The 27,294-nt window shown below is 37.8% G+C and overlaps 1 protein-coding gene across 8 annotated transcripts in view; it reads left to right on the forward strand.

Annotated features, from left to right (window-relative positions):
* The window catches only part of obe (activating signal cointegrator 1 complex subunit obelus), a 376,654-nt gene that overhangs the window by 169,916 nt on the left and 179,444 nt on the right, over positions 1–27,294 (forward strand). For all 8 annotated transcript variants that reach the window (XR_011899335.1, XR_011899334.1, XR_011899333.1 and 5 more), the window contains 4 exons: positions 1,788–1,893; positions 4,243–4,467; positions 10,623–10,742; positions 12,764–12,878. Coding sequence is in view for 5 of the 8 variants with exons in the window: in XM_072297278.1 (XP_072153379.1) it covers positions 1,788–1,893; positions 4,243–4,467; positions 10,623–10,742; positions 12,764–12,878 (566 nt within the window). In the remaining 3 variants the exon portion in view is untranslated. The remainder of the gene's footprint in view (positions 1–1,787; positions 1,894–4,242; positions 4,468–10,622; positions 10,743–12,763; positions 12,879–27,294) is intronic.

The raw sequence follows: 27,294 nt of genomic DNA on the forward strand, positions 1-27,294 counted from the left end.
TGCATTCTTTAGTCTAATCTGAAATTTAATGAGACCTTTTCCAATGATATAATCTTACTCTATGCAAGCTGCTGATCATTTTTCACTACTAAAATGTAGCCGTAAATAGGTTTGAAGACGATTTATGCCGTCTGAAAGTCCTCGCGCCGAAAATGCTGGAAATAAAACTTTACATTAACTTTCGTTGCAAGTGCCAAGGAGTGTCTCGCTGGGACTTGTTGGGTCAGATCCACAGGACCCCTGAGCAGCCTCCTGAACAATTTTTAGCTGCTAATATCTGCTACTCCGACGGCAGCATGATATTATCTGATATAAAGTCGGCTGCGCAAATTCGGTTTTAATCACTCTGCGCAACCAATTGTTGACATCTTTCTAGGATTCATCACGCAGGTAAGAGGTCAAAGGTTAAAATAGGCTGATTATATGATAACAAAGTTACTGGATGCAGTAGTAGTAGTGTAATTGATTTACTTTTTTCTATCGGATATTTCAGTAATTAAAATTGTTTCTGTTATTTATCATACTAACAATGAATGGTAAAGAGGTTAGAACTGTTATTATAACTATAAATAATGTGGCTTCTACTCGCTCTGGTTGGTATCCTCATGTTGTAATAATTCTTAACACGACAATTATAGAAATTTCGAATATCAAGTAGAATATCATTAAATTTCACCTGTAGGAAGTCAATATTGATAGCACTAATTTAGTAAATGTAGACTTGTCATACATTTTAGACTGATTAATTTTACTAAAAATTAAAATAAAATTAATTCATATTGATAAATGAAGCTGGATGTTGTAGTGGATGAAGTAGTCGAGAGTTAAAGTTTTGTTTGGTCATGACGAGGAAATAGAGCTGTTGTTTAAAATCTCATACCTTCTATTTTATTTAATTTTTTTTGTTCTTATATTAGAAACAGCAGTATTAAGATATACAAGTATGAATACGAAAAATTCTGCATATAAAACTAGATGGAAAGAGAGAAGGGCGGTTGCAAATATTTTAAGAAGTGTCGAACGTTTAAATTACAGAAATGTATTTATTTGCGAGGTGGAAATCAATGTTTTTAGTATTCTTCAGGAACAACTTATGTAAATAGCAATTTTTCTCTATGATTGTCATCACTCAAATGGTAAAAGTAAAGGCAGATTTGAATTTACATCAAAAATTGCACTTAAATCATGCTCCTTGCTGCAAAATGGTGCGTTTAAAAGCCACAGAGCCACAATTCAATGTTTTTAGTATTTTTCAGGAATAACTTTTGTAAATAGCAATTTTTCTTGAATTTTCATGACTCAAATGGTAAATGTAAAGGCAGATTTGAAATCTACGTCAAAAATTGCCTCATGATGTTGAGGCTCCTTGATTCAAAATGATGCGTTTTAGGGTCACAGTTGACAACGGAACGCAAGTGGTTGAGCGCATGTCCGGGCAAACTGGCTTTTCGCCACACCGTGAGCCTGTAGGCTTTCTTTATGTGAAAAATTTTTTTATCCCATGATGCCTAGCAGTGGCTGTTTGAGGCATACATGCCGTTACAACAACAGATAATTACTCTTTTGCATCTTGGGCTCAAAATTTGATGATGCAAAACTGAATAATAGGAAGTTTACCGACTGAAGAATCCTGCTACATTGGAATGCCCAGGATTCTGAAGTATTCCAACTTACAATAGGTTTAACTTTACTTTTAATAGCTTTTTTGGTAAAAAAATGAATTGGATCAATTTACACTTCTTAATCACACTATTCTTTAAGCTAATTTTTTTACCCTATCGTTTCAGATCATTAGTTGAGAAATACTTTGCTGAGGGTTATATCAAAGTATTAGTGTGCACAGCAACTCTTGCTTGGGGCGTCAATCTTCCAGCTCATGCTGTCATCATCAAAGTAAGATTATCAACTTTTATCTATTGAATAATCTTGCAGAACCAGTTTCAAAAGGTTTTTCATAAGGCAATCTGACAAAATTTGGGTCAGTTTAAAATTACTATCAGAAATTGTTCCTTAGATGTAATCTGGTAGATCGTCAATAGAAATGGTCAGTAAATTTACCTATTTATTTATTCATTTATAAATTCTAATCAAGCTGAAGCCCAAGTAGCAGTGACAACAAAATCAATGAAATAATAAAACAAATAAAAATAAACTAATTCTAAGATAACCAAGACTTCAAGATAGATTCAAAGTGAAGAGAGTACAACCTTACAAAACTATATCAATAGTTTGCTTAGCTATCATTATGTTTCTTCTTACATATTGGAGATCCGCGTTCAAGCATTCGTCACATATGTCCAATTAGCTATTTCCTCTCAAAATGTCGTCAGTCATAAAAGATGAGAAACTGCTGAGGTCACAGACTTACATACTTGTTGAAGGTTCCTTAGGTGTTTTTTTATGCTAAATTCGAATTTGAACCTTATTTTGACAAATTTTCCTTTGAAAGTTGCCAAATCGTGCAAAAGAGCCGATTTTTAGGAGAGATATGTCTATAATAAACCTCACATTGGATTCTACGTCAAGAACTATGTAGAAATTATACTTAGAACATTGCTCTTCATTAATTGTAGACCGCGGTTGAAAGACAACATGTTTGGAATAATTAGGAAAAATTGGAATTATGGTCTATGTTGGTTCTGTAAATTTTAGATTGTTGTTAGCAAGGATAATTTATCATACTTTTTGATGTCAAAATCGATGTTGAACTTACTTTTAAAAAATTTCCTCAGAAAAGTTGCCGAATCGTACAAAAAACCGCATTTATAGCACTTTTTACATTATTCGACAACCTCTGAAAGTCTAGTTTACTAGATACATACATTTTTTTGAGGTGGCATCCGTATTTACAGTCTTTGAATTGGGTTGACTTTGGCAAAGTTGTTATATTGTGCAGAGAGTGCTTTTTTTGCGCGATTCAGCAAAGTTGTCAAATTGTGTAAAAAGTGTGCTTTTTTGTACGATACGGCAAATTTTCTGAGGAAATTTTTTGTAACAAAGTCTAACACCGATTTTCACATCTAAAAGTACGATAATTTATCCTTACTAACAACAATCTAAAATTTCTAGGACCTTAATGCCAATTTTTTCTCATTATTCCAAGCGTATTATCTTCACTCTAAGGACTGCAATTATTGAAGAACAATGTTTTTGGTATATTTGCTACGTAGTTTTTGACGTAGAATCCGAATGTAAGGTTTGTTTTAGACTTTTCTCCCCCATAAGTTGCCAAATCGTGCAAAAACTGCTCTATTGCACGATTTGGCTACTTTTGAAGAAAAAATTCTCCAAGTTACGTTTTAATTCGAATTCAGCATCAAAAAACACACTAGAACCATTCTTTTAAGAGGATTCTGTAAATATTTCAGGCCTTATTTTCTCTTTGCGTGAATTGGCCACCAACCAGTTGTGCAAGGAAACATCGCTGTAGCTCGGGCATAAATTGTTTCCCCAAGATCACAAAAAAGTGACAGATTCAGAATTTCTTAGAGGATCTCCTCAACTATTTTCTGTTCACCCAGCACCGATCGCCTTGAGGGGGAATACACTAAAAGCAAGTAAGGCTAATCGAAAAAATCCAAGTATCATTACGAAAAATTACGCAATAATCATAACATCATAAATATTCTTGTAGAGATTATCTTTTACGTTTTTTAGCGCAAACCGCAACTCTCACACTCAAACTTTCCTGGAAATATCGATTTTTAAAGTTTTACAAGTTTGGCAACTTTGCCAACTTGCTCCCTCCCCTCTAATTATTCAGGGGGGCTGAAATTTTTCCAAGCTTCAGGGACACCTAGCACAACATCTGAGCTAAGTTTGGGGCCCAATCGAAGAAGGGTCCAAAATCGGCATTTCTAGCACAATCTCTTTATTCCTTTTATTTATTGCTTCATTATGAACGGCGTATGAGTGAAACCCAATTTACGTAAAAGCTCAAATAGTATATGTAACTTTACAACAAAACGTAAAAACAATATCAAAAATGAAAGGTATTTGAGAATTCCATGAAGTAGGATTCATCCTGCTAGGTGGCAAAACAATGAAAAAAATAAACTTTTAATGTAAGTTCCATCAACCCAAAGAATTCGAGAAAATATCTGCAAAAAGTACTTAATGAAAAAATGAGCGGATTGATCAGATTTTTTAGAATTGAACTTCAACTGTTTTCATTTTTTGTGTATCCTAATTTCTTTTGTCTCTTTGTACTAACTTGTCATTTTGTTTATCTGTCATCATTAGGGGACAGAACTGTATGATGCAAAACACGGCTCCTTTGTAGATCTAGGTATTTTGGACGTTCTGCAAATCTTTGGTCGAGCTGGTCGTCCTCAGTTTGATAAATCAGGACATGGTATAATCATAACTTCGTACGACAAACTGAATCATTATCTCTCTCTTTTGACAAATCAGTTTCCCATCGAAAGTAATTTTATCAGTTATCTTGCTGATAATCTAAATGCTGAGGTATGAACAATCAACTTGTTTTAAATGTGACCATGATAAGTTTTCCTTTTCAGTAGTATCTACGGAAGTAATATAAATATAATACACTACAGCTTTTATGACTTTCGACAATTTCTAACAGAAGAAATGAACACAGTTAAACCTTTTTAAGTCGGAATGCATCAGGATCAAGAGTTTATCCCAACTCAGCAAGGTTTTTGGGTTCAACAGTCTTCATTTTATTCCGTTTTGCCATTTCAAAGCACCTGCCCAAAATGTGACAGAATCACTCTGCGCTGCAACAAAATTTCTGTGGCCTGCTACTGCTTCTCAATCATCATTGAGATCCTCTGAATAGATGAAAGAGGAATTTAGGCCATACAGAATGAAAGGGGTGATAAAGAGTCTCCTTGGAATATACCTTTTTTAAAGTGGATATCTCTGATGTGTAAAGTTTTTTCACTTGTTCGTAAGCTTAAGTCTACCGTCCACCATTTCATGGCTTCTTGAAAAAACTTAATGACTGCGCTGGATGCTTTGTGTACTTCCAGGGTCTCAATCGACCAGCTGTGAGGAACGCTATTAAATGCTTTTTTATAATCAATCCATGCAACACTAAAGTTTTTACGATTTATTTTACCAATCTTCAGTCAATGCTTTACTAAGTGTTAGGTGGTCTTTGGTTTCATTTGTGTTTTTGGCATAACCTTTCTGCTCAGGTGGGAATAGGCCGTTCCAGAACAAAAGGTTTGTGCAGTCTATCTGCAATGACACTAGTCAGAAGTTTATAGAGGCATGTTATCGGCATGTAGTTTTTTGCCTCTTCTGTTCTCTTGTTCGTTGGGAACAGAAAATTTCCTCCTTTTATCAGTCACATAGATATTCTTGCTTTCCTTTCTATTAAGTTGTTGAAACATTGAGCTAAGTGTTTGTGGGTTGCGTTAAATCTTTTGATCCAGTAGTTCTGTAAACCATCAAAGCCTTTAAAGTTCTAGCTACTGCCATGATTTAGCTAGCGACAGTGGACAGGTAGTCCAGATCACCCAGTATTATGATTTTGCAGGTAAAGGACGACGGACCGGTCTTATGGAAAAAGTGGGCCCGGTTAAATCATAAAGTGTCAACGGGCGTTTCTTCCTATTTCGAAGTTTCACCCCCCATTTTGGGGGTCAAAGTTGCCAATTCAGCGTATAATTAGTAGTTTTGACACCCGAGTTTGTTGGTCGCCCATAAGATTCTTGAATGGTTTTTTGAGTCTATTGTATTCTCTGAACAGGCTAGAGGCCATCCGAATTAAAAAACTGAACAAATTTGCCTTATGGGGAAGGGGGGTGTGTTTACACCACCGATTTCAGAGTCGGCGAGTCGCATTGAACCGATTCTTTTGCCATGTTTTGGATAATTTTTTATGCAAATGATTGCGACTGCATCTTGAAGGGTCGACTAAGATGCAGCTCAGAATATATCCCCGGGCAGGGGGGGGGGGGGGAGACTGAACTCGAGCAGCGAAACTGGCTTGCGCGGGTCGGATCAAACCAATGCTTCTACCATGTTTTGGCTTTTTATGCAATGACTCAGGCTGCTTCTTGAAAGGTCGACTGAGATGCAGCTCAGAATATAACCCCCCCCCCCCCCCCCGCGAAAAGTGCGCGACCGAACTCGGGCAGCGAAACTGGCTTTCGCGAGTTGCATCAAACCGATGGTTTCGTCATGTTTTGGAGACTTTTTTATCCAAATGAGGCCAACTGCATTTCGAAAGGTCGACTGAGATGGAGCACAGAATACGCTGTAAGAGAAAGGAGCTCTCTCAATCAGCACCCTCCGACGCAATAGGATCTCTCAGCATAGGTCAGTGTGGCACTGACACTTGTGTAGTGACACTTCTTAACATGGCTAGTCCGATTAAGACATCATACCATTTAATGCATCATTCAATTTTCAGCATATCCTGATGCATCTTAGAATTTTGGTGAGGGGAAGGGTTAGTTACTTTTGAAAAGAAAAGAAAAACAAGACGACGGTCCCAACATTAAGACGTTGGAGAGCGTTCACCGTAGCACCTCGTCAATATGTAAAAGTGGTTTTGTGTGGACGGAAGAGACCGCTGCAAGACGCTGTTGAACTAAGCGTAGAGCATAACCTAGGAAACCTACATATATACAAGAAATGTCTTGTCATCATAGAGTAAAATATAGGGGTCATTAGTAAAGAGGTACTTTTTACCCAAAAATTTTTCTAGAACTACGACGATAAAAAATATGAACGATGCTTGAAAGAGTTATTAAATAAAAGTACGGTGCAGAGTTTTAAAATGTAAAGATATTAAATTCTTAAAGACGAGCCTACAGGCATTACATAAAGTGGACAAAATAGGAGAAAAAAGGTAGAAATGGTACATAAATAAAATTGAGAAACTAGGTATTGCTTCCCGCCACGAAAAATGACGCCGATTCCCATGGAACAGTGCAGGCCTTTACCAATGGATCCATCAGTAATATACCCGCTGCAAAACGACGGGAAAGAGCGTACACTACTAACATGACACCCGAGTTTGTTGGTCGCCCATAAGATTCTTGAATGGTTTTTTGAGTCTATTGTATTCTCTGAACAGGCTAGAGGCCATCCGAATTAAAAAACTGAACAAATTTGCCTTATGGGGAAGGGGGGTGTGTTTACACCACCGATTTCAGAGTCGGCGAGTCGCATTGAACCGATTCTTTTGCCATGTTTTGGATAATTTTTTATGCAAATGATTGCGACTGCATCTTGAAGGGTCGACTAAGATGCAGCTCAGAATATATCCCCGGGCAGGGGGGGGGGGGGGGAGACTGAACTCGAGCAGCGAAACTGGCTTGCGCGGGTCGGATCAAACCAATGCTTCTACCATGTTTTGGCTTTTTATGCAATGACTCAGGCTGCTTCTTGAAAGGTCGACTGAGATGCAGCTCAGAATATAACCCCCCCCCCCCCCCCGCGAAAAGTGCGCGACCGAACTCGGGCAGCGAAACTGGCTTTCGCGAGTTGCATCAAACCGATGGTTTCGTCATGTTTTGGAGACTTTTTTATCCCAATGAGGCCAACTGCATTTCGAAAGGTCGACTGAGATGGAGCACAGAATACGCTGTAAGAGAAAGGAGCCCTCTCAATCAGCACCCTCCGACGCCATAGGATCTCTCAGCATAGGTCAGTGTGGCACTGACACTAGTATAGTGGCACTTTTCACCACCACCATCACTCATATATATTTCCTAGGATCATTTTTAGCTGACACGCTTTTCACACACACATCACACATCACACTCACACCGTACACAATATTTCACAATATTTCTGTAAGCGGTCACAATATTTCTGTAAGCGACAGCTAATGGTGTAGATGATTCCTTGGCTCAGGCTATATGGTGTTGCGTGGGTTAATTTCAGAAATATATCATTTAGGTGATTTTTTAAATGAAATCGCGCATTACATTATCGCGTTTTAAAAACTTTTGCAGAATGTCAACCGTTTCATAATCAAGCCAATCGCCTCTGGCCTCGAGAGTCGAGAATAAAAAAGAATGGCTCTGCTTGATTCAATTTCTTTTAAATCACCTGACACTACCTGCCTCATGTCAGAGCCACCCCAAATACCGTCCCATTGCGACTTTAAGGTGCAAGTAGATAAAAAAGCTCGTGAATATTACAGTACAATTGGGGAAAAAGAGAGGATTTTAAGCAGCACTGAAATTAAGTATTGTAATTTATATCTAAGGGTTTCAAAACGTATGACTTGTAATTTTTCCCCAAGAAAAGCTCCTTTATCCAATGCAATATTTGAATAATTCTCGCATTATCATGTTCTATTTTTATAAGACTGTTGCTCCCTGGGTACCCAATTTGAAAGGCCTGGGTGAGCCACTTGATGAGGCGAGCTTGCTGAGATTTTTTTACGTAATCAGAAAATCTAAGAAAAAAACAAAGTCATGTATTTCTTGTTCCTAATATTGAGAGTTCACCATGTTAGTAGTGTACGCTCTTTCCCGTCGTTTTGCAGCGGGTATATTACTGATGGATCCATTGGTAAAGGCCTGCACTGTTCCATGGGAATCGGCGTCATTTTTCGTGGCGGGAAGCAATACCTAGTTTCTCAATTTTATTTATGTACCATTTCTACCTTTTTTCTCCTATTTTGTCCACTTTATGTAATGCCTGTAGGCTCGTCTTTAAGAATTTAATATCTTTACATTTTAAAACTCTGCACCGTACTTTTATTTAATAACTCTTTCAAGCATCGTTCATATTTTTTATCGTCGTAGTTCTAGAAAAATTTTTGGGTAAAAAGTACCTCTTTACTAATGACCCCTATATTTTACTCTATGATGACAAGACATTTCTTGTATATATGTAGGTTTCCTAGGTTATGCTCTACGCTTAGTTCAACAGCGTCTTGCAGCGGTCTCTTCCGTCCACACAAAACCACTTTTACATATTGACGAGGTGCTACGGTGAACGCTCTCCAACGTCTTAATGTTGGGACCGTCGTCTTGTTTTTCTTTTCTTTTCAAAAGTAACTAACCCTTCCCCTCACCAAAATTCTAAGATGCATCAGGATATGCTGAAAATTGAATGATGCATTAAATGGTATGATGTCTTAATCGGACTAGCCATGTTAAGAAGTGTCACTACACAAGTGTCAGTGCCACACTGACCTATGCTGAGAGATCCTATTGCGTCGGAGGGTGCTGATTGAGAGAGCTCCTTTCTCTTACAGCGTATTCTGTGCTCCATCTCAGTCGACCTTTCGAAATGCAGTTGGCCTCATTTGGATAAAAAAGTCTCCAAAACATGACGAAACCATCGGTTTGATGCAACTCGCGAAAGCCAGTTTCGCTGCCCGAGTTCGGTCGCGCACTTTTCGCGGGGGGGGGGGGGGGGGGTTATATTCTGAGCTGCATCTCAGTCGACCTTTCAAGAAGCAGCCTGAGTCATTGCATAAAAAGCCAAAACATGGTAGAAGCATTGGTTTGATCCGACCCGCGCAAGCCAGTTTCGCTGCTCGAGTTCAGTCTCCCCCCCCCCCCCTGCCCGGGGATATATTCTGAGCTGCATCTTAGTCGACCCTTCAAGATGCAGTCGCAATCATTTGCATAAAAAATTATCCAAAACATGGCAAAAGAATCGGTTCAATGCGACTCGCCGACTCTGAAATCGGTGGTGTAAACACACCCCCCTTCCCCATAAGGCAAATTTGTTCAGTTTTTTAATTCGGATGGCCTCTAGCCTGTTCAGAGAATACAATAGACTCAAAAAACCATTCAAGAATCTTATGGGCGACCAACAAACTCGGGTGTCAAAACTACTAATTATACGCTGAATTGGCAACTTTGACCCCCAAAATGGGGGGTGAAACTTCGAAATAGGAAGAAACGCCCGTTGACACTTTATGATTTAACCGGGCCCACTTTTCCCATAAGACCGGTCCGTCGTCCTTTACCTGCAAAATCATAATACTGGGTGATCTGGACTACCTGTCCACTGTCGCTAGCTAAATCATGGCAGTAGCTAGAACTTTAAAGGCTTTGATGGTTTACAGAACTACTGGATCAAAAGATTTAACGCAACCCACAAACACTTAGCTCAATGTTTCAACAACTTAATAGAAAGGAAAGCAAGAATATCTATGTGACTGATAAAAGGAGGAAATTTTCTGTTCCCAACGAACAAGAGAACAGAAGAGGCAAAAAACTACATGCCGATAACATGCCTCTATAAACTTCTGACTAGTGTCATTGCAGATAGACAAACTTTGACCCCCAAAATGGGGGGTAAAACTTCGAGATGGGGGGTAAAACTTTCGGGGGGTAAACTGGAAGAAACTCCCACTGACACTTTTGCTCAGTAGGGTAAGACCTACAACATATCAAAAAACCAGCAGATTTAACCGGGCCCACTTTTCCCAAAAGACTGGTCCGTCGTCCTGTAGAATTTGATCCTGGCATTGTCCTGGCATTGGCAATCGTGCACATAACTGTTGAAAGGTGAACTTTGTACCTTGGTCGTGTGCAATAATAATGAAATAAAATTTAATTAATTTAATTAAATTTAAATTGATGTATTTTCTATTCGACAATGCAGCATTCAGTTCTGATGAAGTTTTTATATTTTCTATTTGTCATTAGATCTTACTCGTTTTTCAGGTCGCACTGAATACCGTCACAAACATTGAAGAAGCTATCGAGTGGTTAAGTTATACGTACCTTTTTGTTCGGATGCGCAAAAATCCACTTCATTATGGTTTAAACTACGAAGATGTTGAAGTATGTATTATCTTGTTGCATTTTGAAAGGCATTGTTATTTTTGAATTAGTTTCTTCTCAGATCATTTATCCTATGAATGAAATAAAAGAAAAAGCATCAATAGTCCAGTCAATCTGTACTTTAATTTGATTGGTATCCACTTTTTGCATCCGATAAGGTTCTCAATCTGGGATCAAGTATACTTGCTCCCTTAAAATAAAAAAAATATGACTATGGGAAGAAAAAAACAGAAAAATAAATAAAAAAATTACATCAGCAACTAATTTGTATTCGACATACACCTGCTTTAGATAAGTCCCTCAATATTTACAGCTTGCTTCAATTATCAGTAATCGACTTCAATGCATCTTTAAAATAAGCCCTTGGAACTTTAAGGATTGTTAAGAGTAGCGCTCTTCATCCTTATACTTATCAGATTTTTATTTACAAGCTTGACAATGTAATAACATCCTTCCATAACTTTTGAACAAAACAACGGATCAACTTGATCTTGGGCTCAAATGAAAGCTCTCAACAAGATCTTTCATGTTATGTATAATAATGTCTGTTTTTGGTAATTTTTCAATTGGAATAAAATTATTGTTTGATTTTTCAAGCCCAAAAAATTCAGTTTTTCGGGTTTTTCTATATGTATCAAAGGGAACGCATGAATCATTACAAAATCCAATTTAAATGAAAGTCCTTGATTCAAGCTTTAAAACGAGCTATTGGTGAACTTGGGGAAATACTTGATTCAAGAGTCATGACCTTTCAAAGTTGGCATGGCGTGCTATTTTCGAAGCGCTCGGAGTGTATACTTGCGTGCCACCCCTCCCTACCTTTTCCCTGGGGCCCGCTTCAGCTGATAATGGATACAGGAAGGTCCAAAGCTCCTTCCACTTCCACCTAAAGAATGACGAATCATTAGTGTTAAATTACTTTTATTTCTAACGAAAAAAGGGAAATAAAAATCAATTAAATGCTAATAAAGGATAAGACGCTGGCATACCTTATTTTTTCGCAACCCCCCTCCATGATTTAATAATTAATAGCCAAATCAAGCCTCTCATCATTGCGGTATATGATTATTCCTGTGCAGGTAAATCTTTATGAGAGGGGAATAGATCTTAGAGAGGTGAGGGAGAGATATTCAGTAGTAATTGCGAGTTTCAAGTGCTGGTCGGCTAGTTGCGTACTACAGCCTATGACTATTATCTACAGCTTTTGAGTGTATTTTGCAGTAAAAGAAGCTTGATTTGGCCATTAAATATTAAATCATGGAGGGGAGGGGGGGCGAAAAAATAATGTATGCCAGCATCTTATCGTTTATTAGCATTTAATTTATTTTTATTTCCCTTTTTTCGTTATAAATATAAGAAATTTTACACTAATGATTCGTCATTCTTTAGGTGGAAGTGGAAGGAGCTTTGGACCTTCCTGTATCCATTATCAGCTGAAGTGGGCCCCAGGGGAAAAGGTAGGGAGGGATGGCATGCAAGTATACACTCTGTGCGCTTTGAAATAGCGCGCCACGCCAACTTTGAACAGTCATAACTTTTGAACAAAGTATTTCCCCAAGTTTAACAATAGCTCGTTTTAAAGCTTGAATCAAGGACTTTCATTTAAATTGGATTTTGTAATGATTCATGCGTTCCCTTTGATAGAAAAACCCGAAGAACTGAATTTTTTGGGCTTGAAAAATCAAACAATGATTTTTTCCCATTGAAAAATTACCAAAAACAGACATTATTATACATAATATGAAAGATCTTGTTGGGAGCTTTCATTTGAGCCCAAGATCAAGTTGATCCTTTGTTTCATTCAATAGTTATAGCGGTCTGTGCGTTTGACCTTTGACCCCCTCCCCCTCGCCAGTTGGATGGCTAGACGGGAAAGGACACCGGATTTAGGCCTATCCAATGATCCGTTATGATTCCTGAAAGTATGGATGTAAAATCTCTTGCGGCCATTTCCTATGGAAAATGGGACAGTCTCTTTTCTAGTGTATCCCTGTAACAGATTATCTTTTTCATTGTTACAGAGTGATCCAATGTTGTTAATTAAACGTGGTGAGCTAATTGAATGTGCAGCCAAACAGCTAGACAAAGCTCGTATGATTCGTTACAGTCCCCGGACTAGAGACCTATGCTCCCTAGGTAAATCTTAATGGTTATTTCTGTTCCCGTTGGTGGTCTCATTTTTCCCCTTCTTTCTTGTTTCTCATCTTTGTTGCGTGAACTAATAATATCCTTGCTCAATTTGATTCAGACTATTTTGAAAGGAAGGCAGGATGTAAAAAAATAGATGGAAGCTTTTGACAGAAAGTTTCATAGTCAAGCTTCTAAAGTTTGACAAAATTTTTGTTTGGATGCGGTACATATATCAACCAAGTGATAATTTAGTCATTAATTCTGTAATTACTGCTATTTTCAATTCGTTAGAACGTTTATGAAGCTAGATTCTTGATTAGTTCATGGAGCAAAAGTTAGATTTGTTTCTTCCTATTTATCCAATTCAATTGAAAAGCATGTTTCAGCAATACTGTCATCATACACATAAAACAACAATGGAATCTTGTCAAGTCCAATGAGGTTTTGTCCAACTTTAGCTAATTTTGAAATGGTCAGATTTGTTTCAAAATTGTTTTGAAACCAGAATCACAGATAAGGCGTAATTAAGCAGTAATTTTTGATCTTTATCGATGGTGGAAATCGGCGAGTCTCTCCATAAGATAGAAGTTACTTTCAGTCATTTCGTGGAAATCATGCTCTACGTATAATTTTGGTAAGGAAACTTCTACCAGAATGCTTAAATTCGCACCTTGTCTAGTGGTCTGTTCGAAAATTTTGGAATTTGGATTTAGCAAAAAAGGGGACTTTCCTTAAATTGTAGCAAAGTATTTTTTAACTGTAAGTAATTCTTTGAATGTATGCGAAGACTGTCAATATCTGAAGAAATCAAAATCTTCTGTATTTCCAGTAGAGGCTACCTATAATTCTTATTAGTGCATTTTTCAATGAATTTGTTGCATGTAAGAGTTACAGCCAAGTAAATAGACTTGCTGCCTGTATAATTTTACAAAAATCATGTTAAGTACATCAGAAAAGTCTGAAATGTACCGCCTAGTGTGCAAATTGCGTATTTTTTAACATGCTTTTTCAAATGCTGTGTCTGTGGACAGTTTTCCCTAGTAGCAAACAGTCAAGTCTACCCAGCACAGTGCTCTTGAAAGGGGTTCAAATTGAAGTTGGTTGTAACTTAAAAATTTGAGCTGGAATGTCAAGAGGAGCACTACCAGATACTAAAAACCACAATTTCGAAATCGGTTATCGGAGGTCCTGGAGAAATAATCGCGATGTTATGGTTTTTTTAGGCTTTTTTCCGAAAATAGGCGCATGTAGGGCAACTGAATTTCCCCCCCTGCCCCATTTCTTCTTGGATTGATCTGAATTTTTAGTATGTTATTCTCTGGTATGAAGTACGACATTCCTGAAATTTTCATGATCGATAAATTTTTTTTGCTCCCGTTACAACATTGCAAAGTTTCAAACCTAAAAATTTTGGATTTTGCGAAAAAAATTGTGACACGAGCCCCCTGCCTCTTGGATCAGACTGAATTTTTAGTATGTTATTCTCCGATATGAGGTGAAAAGTTTCTGAAATTTTCATGGCCGGAAAATATTTATTCCTCCCCTAGTAGCAGATTTATATAAAGAAAATTTTAATGAAATTATAGTGAGTATTTAACGAAAATATACCACTCATATAACGGTTAAGTAACCGGATGTTCAAAGGAAACCACCGTCGTTTAACCGTTATATACCAGTTATAGTACCGTTATAAGCGGTTTTTTTTTTTTTCCCCCCACAGATGGACCGCATTAAACAGAAAGGAACCAAGCCACATCAGCTACCGTGGTAAAAAAGACGACTATACCCCTGTGACTAGGAGGGTACGTAAATGGAACCCCCTCAGGTAGTCGCACGACTACAACTATGTAGTCGCACGACTACAACTATGTAGTCACACTACTACAAATATGTAGTCGCACGACTACAACTAGAGTAGTCGCAGTAATACATCTGGGTTAGTCGCACTAGTTGTAGTCGTGCAACTACCTGCGGATGTTTGAACTACGTATTTTCCTAATCACAGGGGTTGTCGTGGCGACTACCCCACTTGTGAAGTGCATATGTCATGCAAACATGCTCAATAAAATAGATAATGAACAAAAACCACTCACCAACTTCCTTGAATCAGTAATCCACTGGGTCAGGAAAATCCACTTGACAACAATGAATCCAAATTTCCAATCAGAACTGGTATAAGTACAGAGAAACACTTGAATACACTATGGGTGCGTTGTAAAAAAATCTTAAGTACTCTTTAGCGTAAGAGAAAAATTAGCACCATGATTTAATAGCTGATCAATACAGAACAGCACTCTCAGAAAAGAACGGACACAACACCAATTTTCACTTTATTTTTACTTCTAGTAGAGAAATGCATTTTTCAAAAGATGCGACATCATCGACCATCGCTCGACAGCAATGAATAAGATAAAAATAATGGTTTAATAATTTCACAATTTACTCCGATCATTGATGATATTAAGGTAGCCATTGATTCTCTCCCCGACGTCCTTTTCACACATAACAAGGAACGTCAAAAGGTACAGAGCAAATGGCACTAAGCAGTGATGTACATATGATATCGCAAGTTCCTGGAAGTGTCGATCTGCAAAATTACAAAGCGAGAAACAGATTATCAAATTGATCCACCTACAAGTAATGACCGTCAATAGAGACTGACATTAAAATACATTATAATAAATAAACTACCATTTGTTAACAGAACAAAGTTTTCGTGAGAATAAGACCCTTCCGTCTGGAGGGACGAGGACCTTCTGTAGACCTTTCCTTCCGGGAAACACTTAAAAATGGACCACTTTACTGCTTACAGGTCTGAGCTGCTGAATGAATCCCATTACACCAGTCAACCAGTCCCAGTCATGGTTGCCTTGGACTGGTTGTAGGGACAGAGGGGGACGGGACTAGCGCAAGGATTAGCCTTCGTTGGCTTTTTAAAGTAGTAAAAAAAAAATAATAAAAATAAAATTTTAAATTCATGCCCTCACCGTCGAATGTTAACGGATGACCTGATCTATCGCTGGATATACATAGGATGGGAAGTTGGCACATCTGAAATGCTGAACGGTTCATGCCTACTTGTTTCAACTCTGGTATAGTTCTAGCTATTATTAAGATTAGATAACTGCCAGATGTCCTACAGGAGATGAAGTGGGTGCAACAAAAATTTTCGATTTGAGATAGAGCCCACGCCAAACATGATTTCCGCACCTTAAGAGTGGGACAGAAGATCCAGCATCTCGATTCTTGTCATCGATGAAAGATAATCTTCTATACCATTGAAGGATAGTGCATGAACTTATTTGATGTAGAATTTCTGCTCAACTTTGTAACTGCAGTTAGGAATAACACATGGTAGTATATGCATTCGCTAACCAAGAAAATAGAATTCACAATTACCTTGCTAGTTAGAATACTTAAATCGACTGAATCGTAAATCGGCAGAGCAAATTAAACTCAAGTTACTATCAGTTTTTTTCTTTTTTTTTAGAAGTTCTTTATTACAGTTTAAAGATACATTCATACGGTTGAAGAGTCTTAATTATATATTTTATCCTAATTGTCTAGTCTTAGTTTATATCTATAATATCGAGGCCCCGGAACCGCCTGTTGGCATTACGTCGGGGTGTGGGTGAGGGGGAGGCTTTGGTATAATATTGTTTATCTTATCATTGTACATTTTATTCTTATCTTCTAAAGTATTCTTAATGTAATTGTATCCTGAGTTTTAGTATTTCCTATTCTCTAACATAAGTTAGATTAAGTTATTTGCACATATTTGATGAGTGATTTCCTTTTCTAATTCTCCCTTTTTCGTTTAATTTACAAGCAAAAAATGTGTGTTCAGGAGTATCTAATTCTCCGCAGGAGCACAGAGGAGAATCTGTGAGATGTCTTTTATCCAAATAACTTCCGTATGCGCCATGTCCGGACATATACTGAGGCAGATAGAAATCAGGGTAGCCGTGAGTTCTATTCAGCCAGGCATCTAAATCATTTAGTACTGTTTTTATCCATTTGTTTCCAGTTTCTTTTTCCCATATTTCTCGCCATTTGTCTCTAATTTCGCTTTCTACAGTTAGTTTATTCTCTCCTCTTGCTATTCTTAGTTTTAGTTCAACGAGGAGCCTGGCTCGAGGAACCCCCGATATTACATCTTGGGCAAAATTTGATATCGAGTTATAGCCGCAGATTACAGTCTTTTTTAAGGGTCAAATAGAAGTTTCAATTAGTTTTATAGATTTTTTCCATTGTATAGCAGTTATCCAAATAGTTTTGCCGTAAAAGAGGATTGATAAGAAGGAATGAAATATTATTTTTCTTTTATGAAAAGTTGGACCGAATGTGTGTGGTAGAATTCTCCGGTAATAATTGGCAGTTTTATTTAATTTTTTACAAGTCATTTCCAAGTGTTTATTAAAATTTAAATTTTTTGTGAGACAGAAGCCTAGGCATTTAAGTATTTCTTTGGTTTCAATTTCAGTTTCATCTATTTTTATTTTGGCTTTAGATTCTTCTTTTCTACCGGCCAATATTAATGCTTCTGTTTTGCTCTCCTCGAGACTCAGATTTTTCTTTTTTAATCTCTTTTTCATTTTTTTAGTGGTGATTTCTGGTTCTGTTAAAAGAGAGGTTCTATTTTCAGATTCAAAGGCTAAGAGCGTGTCGTCTGCATAAACATTTTTCTCTGTACCGTTACTAAGTCTTAATCTGACAATTTCATCAAAGATAATTAAAAATATCAAGGGGCCAAGGATACTCCCCAGTGCTCCCCCGGAGTTCAGCTTAACTTTAAATTCGGGGAACACTAAAAATCTATTCGATAAATATGATTTCATAATTCTAATAAGATAGGGGGGTACATTTCTTTTACATAAGGTAGTGATAAAGTCAATCCAACTAATACTATTAAACGCATTTTTAATGTCTAATGAAACTAAACAAAAGAGTCCTCTTTTGCCTAGTGGTTTCCTCATATGATAGTCATAAATTCGTTTAATTGATTCCATGGCTGTGATGGTTGACTTTCCTTTCCTAAATCCATGTTGTCTCAGATCAAAATTGAAAGAATTATTAAGCCTCATTGAGATAATGTGTTCGAAGATTTTCGACAGCGTATTAATTAAACATATAGGTCTATAACTTTTTTGAGCACCTGGTTTATTTTTAGGAAATAGGATCAATTTTGCTTCCTTCCAGGTTTCAGGAAAAACGCCCTCTCTCAGAAGAACATTACACATATTAGTGAATTTCTTTAAGTTGGTGTCTATGAATAATTTAGTAATTAGTGGTAATATATCGTCCGGGCCTGGGGCTTTTCCATTTTTGAGCTTTTTCATAGCTAGGCGCATCTCTTCTGAGGTTATTTCAGGAATTTCTGATTTGTCTACTTTGGTATCGCTCCAGACCACTTCACCGTGGTCTGAGAAGAGTTTTGTTATTTCATTTAATAGTTCTTCTTCTGAGAGAGTGCATTCGTCATGTGCTCTAGGATTTTTTAGGCGGTGTCTAAATATTTTATAGCCTTTACCCCATATGTCGGTATCCAATTCGTTCAGTAATTCTACATATTTCTTCTTCTTTGAATCTTTTATTTTAGTCGCGAGTTCTTTTTTCAGTGATTCTAGTTCTGCTAGTTTGTGTAGAAGAGGTAATTGTTTTCTTCTTAATTCCATAATTTTTCGTCTAAGCTGTTGACAATTTTTCCTGATTTTTCCTATTTCTTTGCTCCACCAGTATAAAGGAGTACGGGGAGTAGTTGAAGACTTTTTCACAAAAATTACATCTGAGGCTTCTGTAATAATTTTTTTACATGATGAGGGGATTAACTCGGTATCTGTACAGTATTTGGAGGTAAGTTCCTTAACTGTTTTTACAAAATCCGGCAATTTTTCTTTATTAATGTACCATCCTGAGTTCTTAGTTATAGGAGTGGGATGTTTCTCTGTATCTTTATTTGTGATATTAACTATTATGCTTCTGTGGTCAGAAAGCACATAAGAATCTAGGACTTCAATTTTGACTCTCTCTGTAAGATCGGCATTGAGATAATTAGATCTGGAATCGATTAATATCCTCTTGAGTTGATAAAGGTGGGGATAACTTTTTCATGGTTGTTTTGAATTATTAACTCATTTTCATAAATCCAATTTTCTGTCAATCTGCCTCTTGGAATCTATTATAAATCACCCCAGGCGGGTGATCTGCCATTAAAATCTCCTTATATTAAAAAAGATCCCTTTATTCTTTTAATTCTGGTTTCTAAAATGAAAAGTGCTTTCTCAAGTTCTACGTTATTATTATTAGGTGAAAGATAAATGCCTATAATTGTGCCTTCTCGCGATTCAAAATGATATAGAAAGGGCCGGCTTCCCAGTTTTTAGCTGAACCTATAATAGTAGGGCGGATAAGGGGAAAAAGTTCCCAGAATCGTGCATTTCTGGAAGAAAGCATGAAACTTTCAGGATATCATCTTTATCTATAGAAGGTTCAATTTCGCAAGTGAGCCCAAAATTCTGAGGCCATGGGGGCCGAGGGGGCAGGGGGCCCTGATTTCGCTATGTTTTGCCGAATTTTCGCGTTGGATCATCGTGAGAACGCCGTTAACAATGTAAAATGTAATCAAAACTTGTGTAAACGTCATTAGTAGGTTCTCTCAAACAGTATCCCAAAATGCTATCACTGTCCAATCCCGGAACACCCCTCAAAATGCCTAAAATTCAAAATGGCGCCCATAATAAGGCCTCCGGAATATCGGAATTTTCACTTGTGCATATCCTGTCATGTGAGGTATCATTTTCCATGTAATTTTGGTCGCAGATTTCATATTTGAAGTCAAAACAACCCCCCCGGTCAAAATTGGTGCCCCCAATCCAAGATGGCGTCCAAATTTGAAAGGCAGGAGGGTGCATTTTTTAAACTTTTACGCGATAAGGCAAGTGATATGTCGTTCCCTATGTAATTTTGGTCGTAGATTACATTACTGAAGTCAAAAGAGTCCTCCGGTCAAAATTGGTGCCTCAAATCCAAGATGGTGGCCAAACTCTAAAGGCAGGAGGGTGCGTTTTTTCAAATTTTTACGTGATAAGGCAAGTGATATGTCGTTTCCTATGTAATTTTGGTCGTACATTTCATTATTGAAGTCAAAAAAGCCCCCCGGTCAAAATTGGTGCCCGAAGTCTAAGATGTCGGCCAAATTTGAAAGGCAGGAGTGTGAATTTTTATGAGAAAAAAAATCACGTGAGATGACAAGTGAGGTATCAGTTTATACGCATTTTTAGTCAACAAAACGAATCTAAATGAAATGTAAAAAAAAATCTTTTACACAAAAATGAAACGAGATAATCAGGATGATTGCCATCATGGCTGACAAGTGAAAAATGATGAGCCACTAATAAGGAGGTGTCTTGCTGATTACTGCACAAAAACTCTAAACTCAATTTCAGATGCCCTAGACTCAGAGGATGAACAATTAATAAGTACCGAAAATAATTTAGAAAACTCTCAGTCGGTTTCAGTTGGTGGGTCTCTACTCAATCGAGGGCGATTGAAGCATAGGCATACTTAAGAATCCATTGCACAAACCTATGTTCCATCAAATTGATGAGCAGACACCAATGTTTCCTTGCGTTTTCAAATTGATGTTAAACGCGCAAAATCCGAGATGATCGCTGTTCTCGCATGCGTTTACTGGTTGCGATTCAACCCCTCACATCCATAAAATAGGAATAGCAACTTTATTCTGTACGCTTCGCTTTTATCTGATCCTTACCTGCAAGAATCTAAAGAAAGGTTCTTTGAACCTAATCAAAACCATGAACGGATATAAAGAGCTGGAAAAGAGTAAATCGATGGTGAAACTGCTTAAATACTATTTCGGTTTGCGGTGTTGCAGACTTCTTGTCATACTTCCGTTCCTTCATTAAAAAGTACTGGAGTCATTTCTTGAAAACTTTGCTTGTTTTCACTCTCTATGTGAGGAATATTCTGTAAAAATTTCATGATGTTGGTTTGGTCCCCTTTCAAAAAATAAAATGGGAGCGAATATTTTGAAATCCTGCAATCAAGATACGCACGTTTGCTGTTTCACCGTCGAAATATTACTCCTCAATGGTAGCCAAAAAAATGTGACTTTCGAAGACCTCCGTCATCATATATCGAAGGAAAAATTTCCAGCTTTCAAAGTCTTCATTCAATTAGAGAAAGTACCCTCGATATCACCAGCAATGAAGTAGGTAACATTAATTTAGGAGCTACTTTTATACTCAACTGTGGATGGGATGAAGTGATCTGGATGCCTGTCTTTGGGGATGAATGAATAAAAACAAGGAGCTTCATCCTATTTTAAGTGACTTGCCTCCAGCTCCCGGAATCCCCGCTTAAAATTATCCGGTGTAATGGACCACTAGACAAGGTACGCATTTAAGCAATCTGATACATGTTTCGTAACCAGAATTTACGTAAAACACGACTCACACAACGAAAATTACTGAAACTAACTCCTAAGGAAGATATTAACGTTTTTATTTCACATTGGTAACGAGGAATTTGAACTGCCCGCTCACAAGAAACTCAAAGCTCTACGTGAGTCAAATCGCGCACTACAATGGTTTCAGCAAGCTTCTCAATCGAGCAATGTTCATTTCCCACCATGTTTTGTTCAAACTATTAGCAATTTGCTACAGCTGAGCCAAAACGTCAAGATCGAGGTTGCCAGATTTTTATATCGCAGAGACTGTCATGATAACGTTTAGCGCGCGATGTGAATCACGTAGAGCATTGAGTTTTCATGAGCGGGTGGTTTGAATTCACGCATCAAGAAAAATTGAATATCTTCGTAAGGTGTTAATTTCGGTAATTTTTATCGTATGCATCGTGTTCTACATGAAATTTTAGTTACAATACATGTATCAGAATGGTGAAATTCGTACCTTGTCCAGTGGTCCATTGTAAGAAAGGGAGTGACACCATGCTGTACCACCAAAAAAATAATCTTTTCGTTCTTAGACTCATGCAGAAGTTCTGAAGACTCCAACTGTAAAAGCTTATAGAACCGTTGGAGGAAGATCCTGAAGAGCCTGACTGGGAATGTGAATCAGCATGTGTTGATCAGGATTTTCTCCTATACTGATTGGAGAGGGTATGGCAGGTGCGTCGCGTGAAATGTCCTTATCTTTATTTAGAAATTATATGGGCTTAAAAATGAATAAAATAGCTCATTATAGATGCCCCTGTTAACATTATTCCTACCGTGGACGGCCAAACTGATCACCCTCTTAATTGTCTCGTATCATTTTTGTGTAAAAGATTTTTTTTACATTTCATTTAGATTCGTTTTGTTGACTAAAAATGCGTATAAACTGATACCTCACTTGTCATCTCACGTGATTTTTTTTCTCATAAAAATTCACACTCCTGCCTTTCAAATTTGGCCGACATCTTAGACTTCGGGCACCAATTTTGACCGGGGGGCTTTTTTGACTTCAATAATGAAATGTACGACCAAAATTACATAGGAAACGACATATCACTTGCCTTATCACGTAAAAATTTGAAAAAACGCACCCTCCTGCCTTTAGAGTTTGGCCACCATCTTGGATTTGAGGCACCAATTTTGACCGGAGGACTCTTTTGACTTCAGTAATGTAATCTACGACCAAAATTACATAGGGAACGACATATCACTTGCCTTATCGCGTAAAAGTTTAAAAAATGCACCCTCCTGCCTTTCAAATTTGGACGCCATCTTGGATTGGGGGCACCAATTTTGACCGGGGGGGTTGTTTTGACTTCAAATATGAAATCTGCGACCAAAATTACATGGAAAATGATACCTCACATGACAGGATATGCACAAGTGAAAATTCCGATATTCCGGAGGCCTTATTATGGGCGCCATTTTGAATTTTAGGCATTTTGAGGGGTGTTCCGGGATTGGACAGTGATAGCATTTTGGGATACTGTTTGAGAGAACCTACTAATGACGTTTACACAAGTTTTGATTACATTTTACATTGTTAACGGCGTTCTCACGATGATCCAACGCGAAAATTCGGCAAAACATAGCGAAATCAGGGCCCCCTGCCCCCCCGGCCCCCATGGCCTCAGAATTTTGGGCTCACTTGCGAAATTGAACCTTCTATAGATAAAGATGATATCCTGAAAGTTTCATGCTTTCTTCCAGAAATGCTCGATTGTTATGCTTATCCGCCCTACCATAAGACTTCTATTTGTACTGGCAGTTACCCATTGATCTATACTAGAGTTAAAATTATCATAATTTGCCTTATGTACATTTGGCTCTGTGATGCAACCTCCTAGTTTGCGTTTATTTACAATATCTTTAAGCAATTCTTGTGAGAAAGGATTCGTATTTACATTGCCAAGTAGAAGAGAAAGTCCGATATCATTTCCATTATTGTTATGCTTGAATATTTTTTCTGAATCAGCATTTTCAGATTGAAAGCGTGTTAAGTTCAAAGTGTTATTTGGGGGAGCGTGGGAGACCAGTATTTCCCTTATATCTACTTTTTTATTTATTAATTTATCTCACGCTGTTAGGAACGTGTCGTCTCCGTCACTTTGATCCGAGTCGTGTTTACTGTTATAAAGAGTTCTAATATTATCAGCGTCACCTATATTATTGCTGATATTTGACCAAATGTGAGGTGTCAATAAAGGTCTTATCAATCTTCCACCTGGCAATACTAATGGCGGTAGATAGGCGTCTTTGCATTTTTTGCATTTTTTCACCTTAAGATTATGCATGCACCAGATACTATTTAAATCTTCATAAATTCTACTATCGAAACAAATCATACATTTAGAAATGGGTCTCGTGTGTTGACAAATAAGTTCATCATTCTGTATTCTGTTAGTAGCGTCTGTGTTTAAGATTTTGAAACGATTCGATGAGAAAATGGAGTCTTCTCGTCTACAATTGTTGTTGTTTCCTAGCATGAATATGATGTGTCATCAGTCTCCATGCCTGTGATGATACGTTGATACTGGAAACTGCCCTCCTTTGAAGTGCTTAATTCTTCCTCGGGTTTTTCAAACATGCCTGCCAGCCTTCTTGCCCTCTCCATTGCCTTCCTGTATATAATGCATTTTCCTTCGTCGAACATGTGATGATTTGTTTCCTTCTTTCCTTCTCGCTCACAGTTCTTCATTTTCCTGTCCTTACAGTCCTTGTTTTTATGTTCTGTACTGCCGCACGACCAGCACATTTCCTTCTCTTCGCATGATTTGGTGCTGTGATACACCGATCCGCATTTCCCACAGGGGGTAACCACCGCTGTAGGGAAGATGGGGCAGTTACTGAATCCTATAAAAATCTTTGATTTAGTAGTCAGAAATCTTCCCAGTCCGTTTGTTGCCCTGATCAGGATCCATCTCGTTACATCTTCTCTTTCATTTCGGGTCCAAGTTCGTTTTCTGTCTGCAAAAACAGTAATAGACTCTCTAACTCTTTCTTCAGTCCATCCCGCAATACCTTTCATGTTCTTGATGTATATATGATAGGGGATACGTTCGGTTGATATGTCCTCATCTACATAATTTATCCGGAAAACAGTTCCTGTTGGTCTGACAGGCTGTATTTTCATTTCCTCTTGCTTTAGTTCCTCTTCCACTTTCCTTATCTCTTCAGTCGGGCCATTTAGAATAACTGCTTGCAAAAACGTTTTTGCAGTTATAGTCGATTCTGGATATTTTTCTAGCACACTGTTGACTTTTTTCTTTGTTTCTTCTCCGGTTTTTCCCTCCAAGGTTGCCTTTACTTTAGTCATGTTGTCATTCCTGTTGATTATATTTTCTTTAAACTGTTTTTCACCCTTGTTCCTTGTTTCCTTCATCTCAAGTTTGCTCTTTGTTTCTTTAAGCACTTTTTCCACCGTTTTTTCCGTTATCATAGTTTTGCCGATTTTATCCAGTTTTTCCTGAGTTTTCTTATTCTCTTCTTTCTGCGATTTTCCGTTTTTGTCGAGGTTGTCCTTAAGCTTTTTTAATTCCTCTTTCATCTCCTTAGTTGTTTTTGTCAATTTTTCGTTCTCTGTTTTCATTTTCTTTAGCTCTTCTTTACTATCTCGGAGCTCCTTCTCTAATTTTCCTATTTCTGTTAGATTTTTTGGGTTTTCCTTCAATTCTTTCAATTGTTGGAGGAAGGTTTCCATAGTTTTCGCATTCTCCTCTCGAAGTTTCTGGTGGTTCTTTTCATTATCTTCCTTTATTTTCTTCATTGTGGTCATTTGCTCTTTGATTTGAGTCAAAAGGGCATTCAACAGGTCCTTTAGTTCCATGTTTTTCTGAGTTTCTGTGGTAGTTCCATCGGTTTCTTTTTCGCCTCTTTTCTTGAGGCCACTGTTCCTTGTCGGCAGTGAGTTACACCTGCTCCTGTAAGCTTGCTTCACAGTTGGTGAGCTTCCTCTAGAAACTGATTCTTTTCCAATTCCCGCTCCTTTAGACGTCGCTGTTCTCACTCTCTTCAGACCTTGAGATTTCCTCAGAAAAACCAAGTCATCGTCATCCATATCCTCCATTGATGTGTCAAGGGCTTCTTTTCTTCTTCTCTTGAGTTCATTGATGATCTCCACTTCCATTTCCGTTTCTTCTGTGCCTAAGATTTTGCTAATTTGTTCCTCATGTCCTTTGGTTTCCGTTTTCTTCCTTATCCTGTCCAGTTCCGCTTTTGCAAGTTTGATTTGCTCCTTTTTGTATGCCAGTGTGTTCATTAAATTCTTCCGTGTGTCATTTCCTTTGCTGTAGGTTTTCCTTCCGATTTTGATCTCCTTATTTCCGCTGTCACTATCCAAATCGTAAATCATGTTCCTAATAATGTCCAGGGTGTCCAAGTGTTCCTTAAGGGTTGCTTCTACTTTTTCTTCTTCGGCTTTCCATTTCTCTTCATCACTTTCTGTTGCCTGTTTTCTCCTGTTTAATTCCTTCTCGATTTCTATCCGTGCTGTTTCCACAACTTTCATTTCATGCAGGAATTGTTCGTATTCATCTTTCTTCTTGGCGGTGGCGGGAGGGGGGGATTTGTTGACATGCTCATTCCATTCTTTCATCTTCATCTCCATGCCGTCAAGCTTCTTTCCTAATCTCTCTTTTTCCTCGTTCAGCTCCTGCGAGGAGAGGTTTAAGAGAGATTCGGCGTTATCGTCCTCTTTCTTACTCATCTTTCCTTCTGATCTGATAATTTTGAGCTAATCAGTTTCGATGTTGCCGGATTTGCTGTTTAATGCGCATGCGCGAACCGGAAAAAATCGACGAGTGAGTGGGCAGAGCTGGCAATGTTGAGTGATTGCACAACACTAAACCCACTACACTGTCACTGAAAAACTACTGTTTTCGAGTCCCTGGGGACTTATAACAGGTTCAAAAGTTCACAGTAGTAAACTACATTCCGAACTGAAACCATTGATACTAAAATCAGGTCTCGCAACAACGTATAAACTTGGTTTAGGTTAGAAAAACACGGAGCCGATCACAACACGTCTTTTCCGCCGATCATCCTACTTCGAAGAAATAGTCTGGCGATCTGTTGAAAAACTTTCCTTATGTAAAATTTCGATCAATTTAAAGCTTCCCTTTTGCAAAACAAAGAAAGAAGAGGGAAAGAAATACCAGATCACGAATAAAATCACGTAAAAGGAAAAGTTTGCGAAATTGTTTGTTTATTCGGGTTTGTTAGGGTGTTTCAAAAGTGAGGATTTTTCAATTTTATTTGAAACTTCAACGGGACCCCCTCTCATTTGATTCGAATAGGGAAAAAAACGGTCCTTGTAAAATTTCGATGAAATCGAAGAATATTTAGAGGTTGCGCCAGATACGCGCCTCCCTTGAAGGTAGCTATTTTTAGTTATTTTTTGATTGGCCCCTTTTATGTGCTAAAAAAAATTCCTGGGACACAGATGGCAATTAATACTTTTTTTATGTAATACTTGTAATATTTACACATGTCTCTGTTGAAAATTACCTGAATCACATTTTATATCACTCGTAAAAATTCCTTTTAGTCTGCATTGAGTTGCTGTTTTCTTCTTGAAGGATTGAATCTTCTAACTATTGAGACCACTACGGCGCACTGTGGGCCAGATCGTGTCCGTAACGGCGCGAAATGCAATTTTTCGACATTTTTTTTTCCTCAGCAAAGCCATCTTAATCGATGCTCAGATACCTACTGATAACGAAATTACATGGGAATATCTAAAATAATCATTATATCTGCGGTTTTCACGTAGATAGATATGCAGCATGTGGAATGTGATGAACCCAGATTTCTGTAACCTGAGGCGCGCGTCGTATACTCACTTATTTCACAGTGCACTTGTGAACCTCACACCATTATATGCATCTGACTGGTAAACTCCATTGCATGACGAGTATTTTCGCTTTTGCAGATCCCAAAAATATTGATTTT

Source organism: Bemisia tabaci, chromosome 2 (genome assembly GCF_918797505.1).
Source record: "Bemisia tabaci chromosome 2, PGI_BMITA_v3".
In the NCBI taxonomy this organism is placed as follows: domain Eukaryota; kingdom Metazoa; phylum Arthropoda; class Insecta; order Hemiptera; family Aleyrodidae; genus Bemisia; species Bemisia tabaci.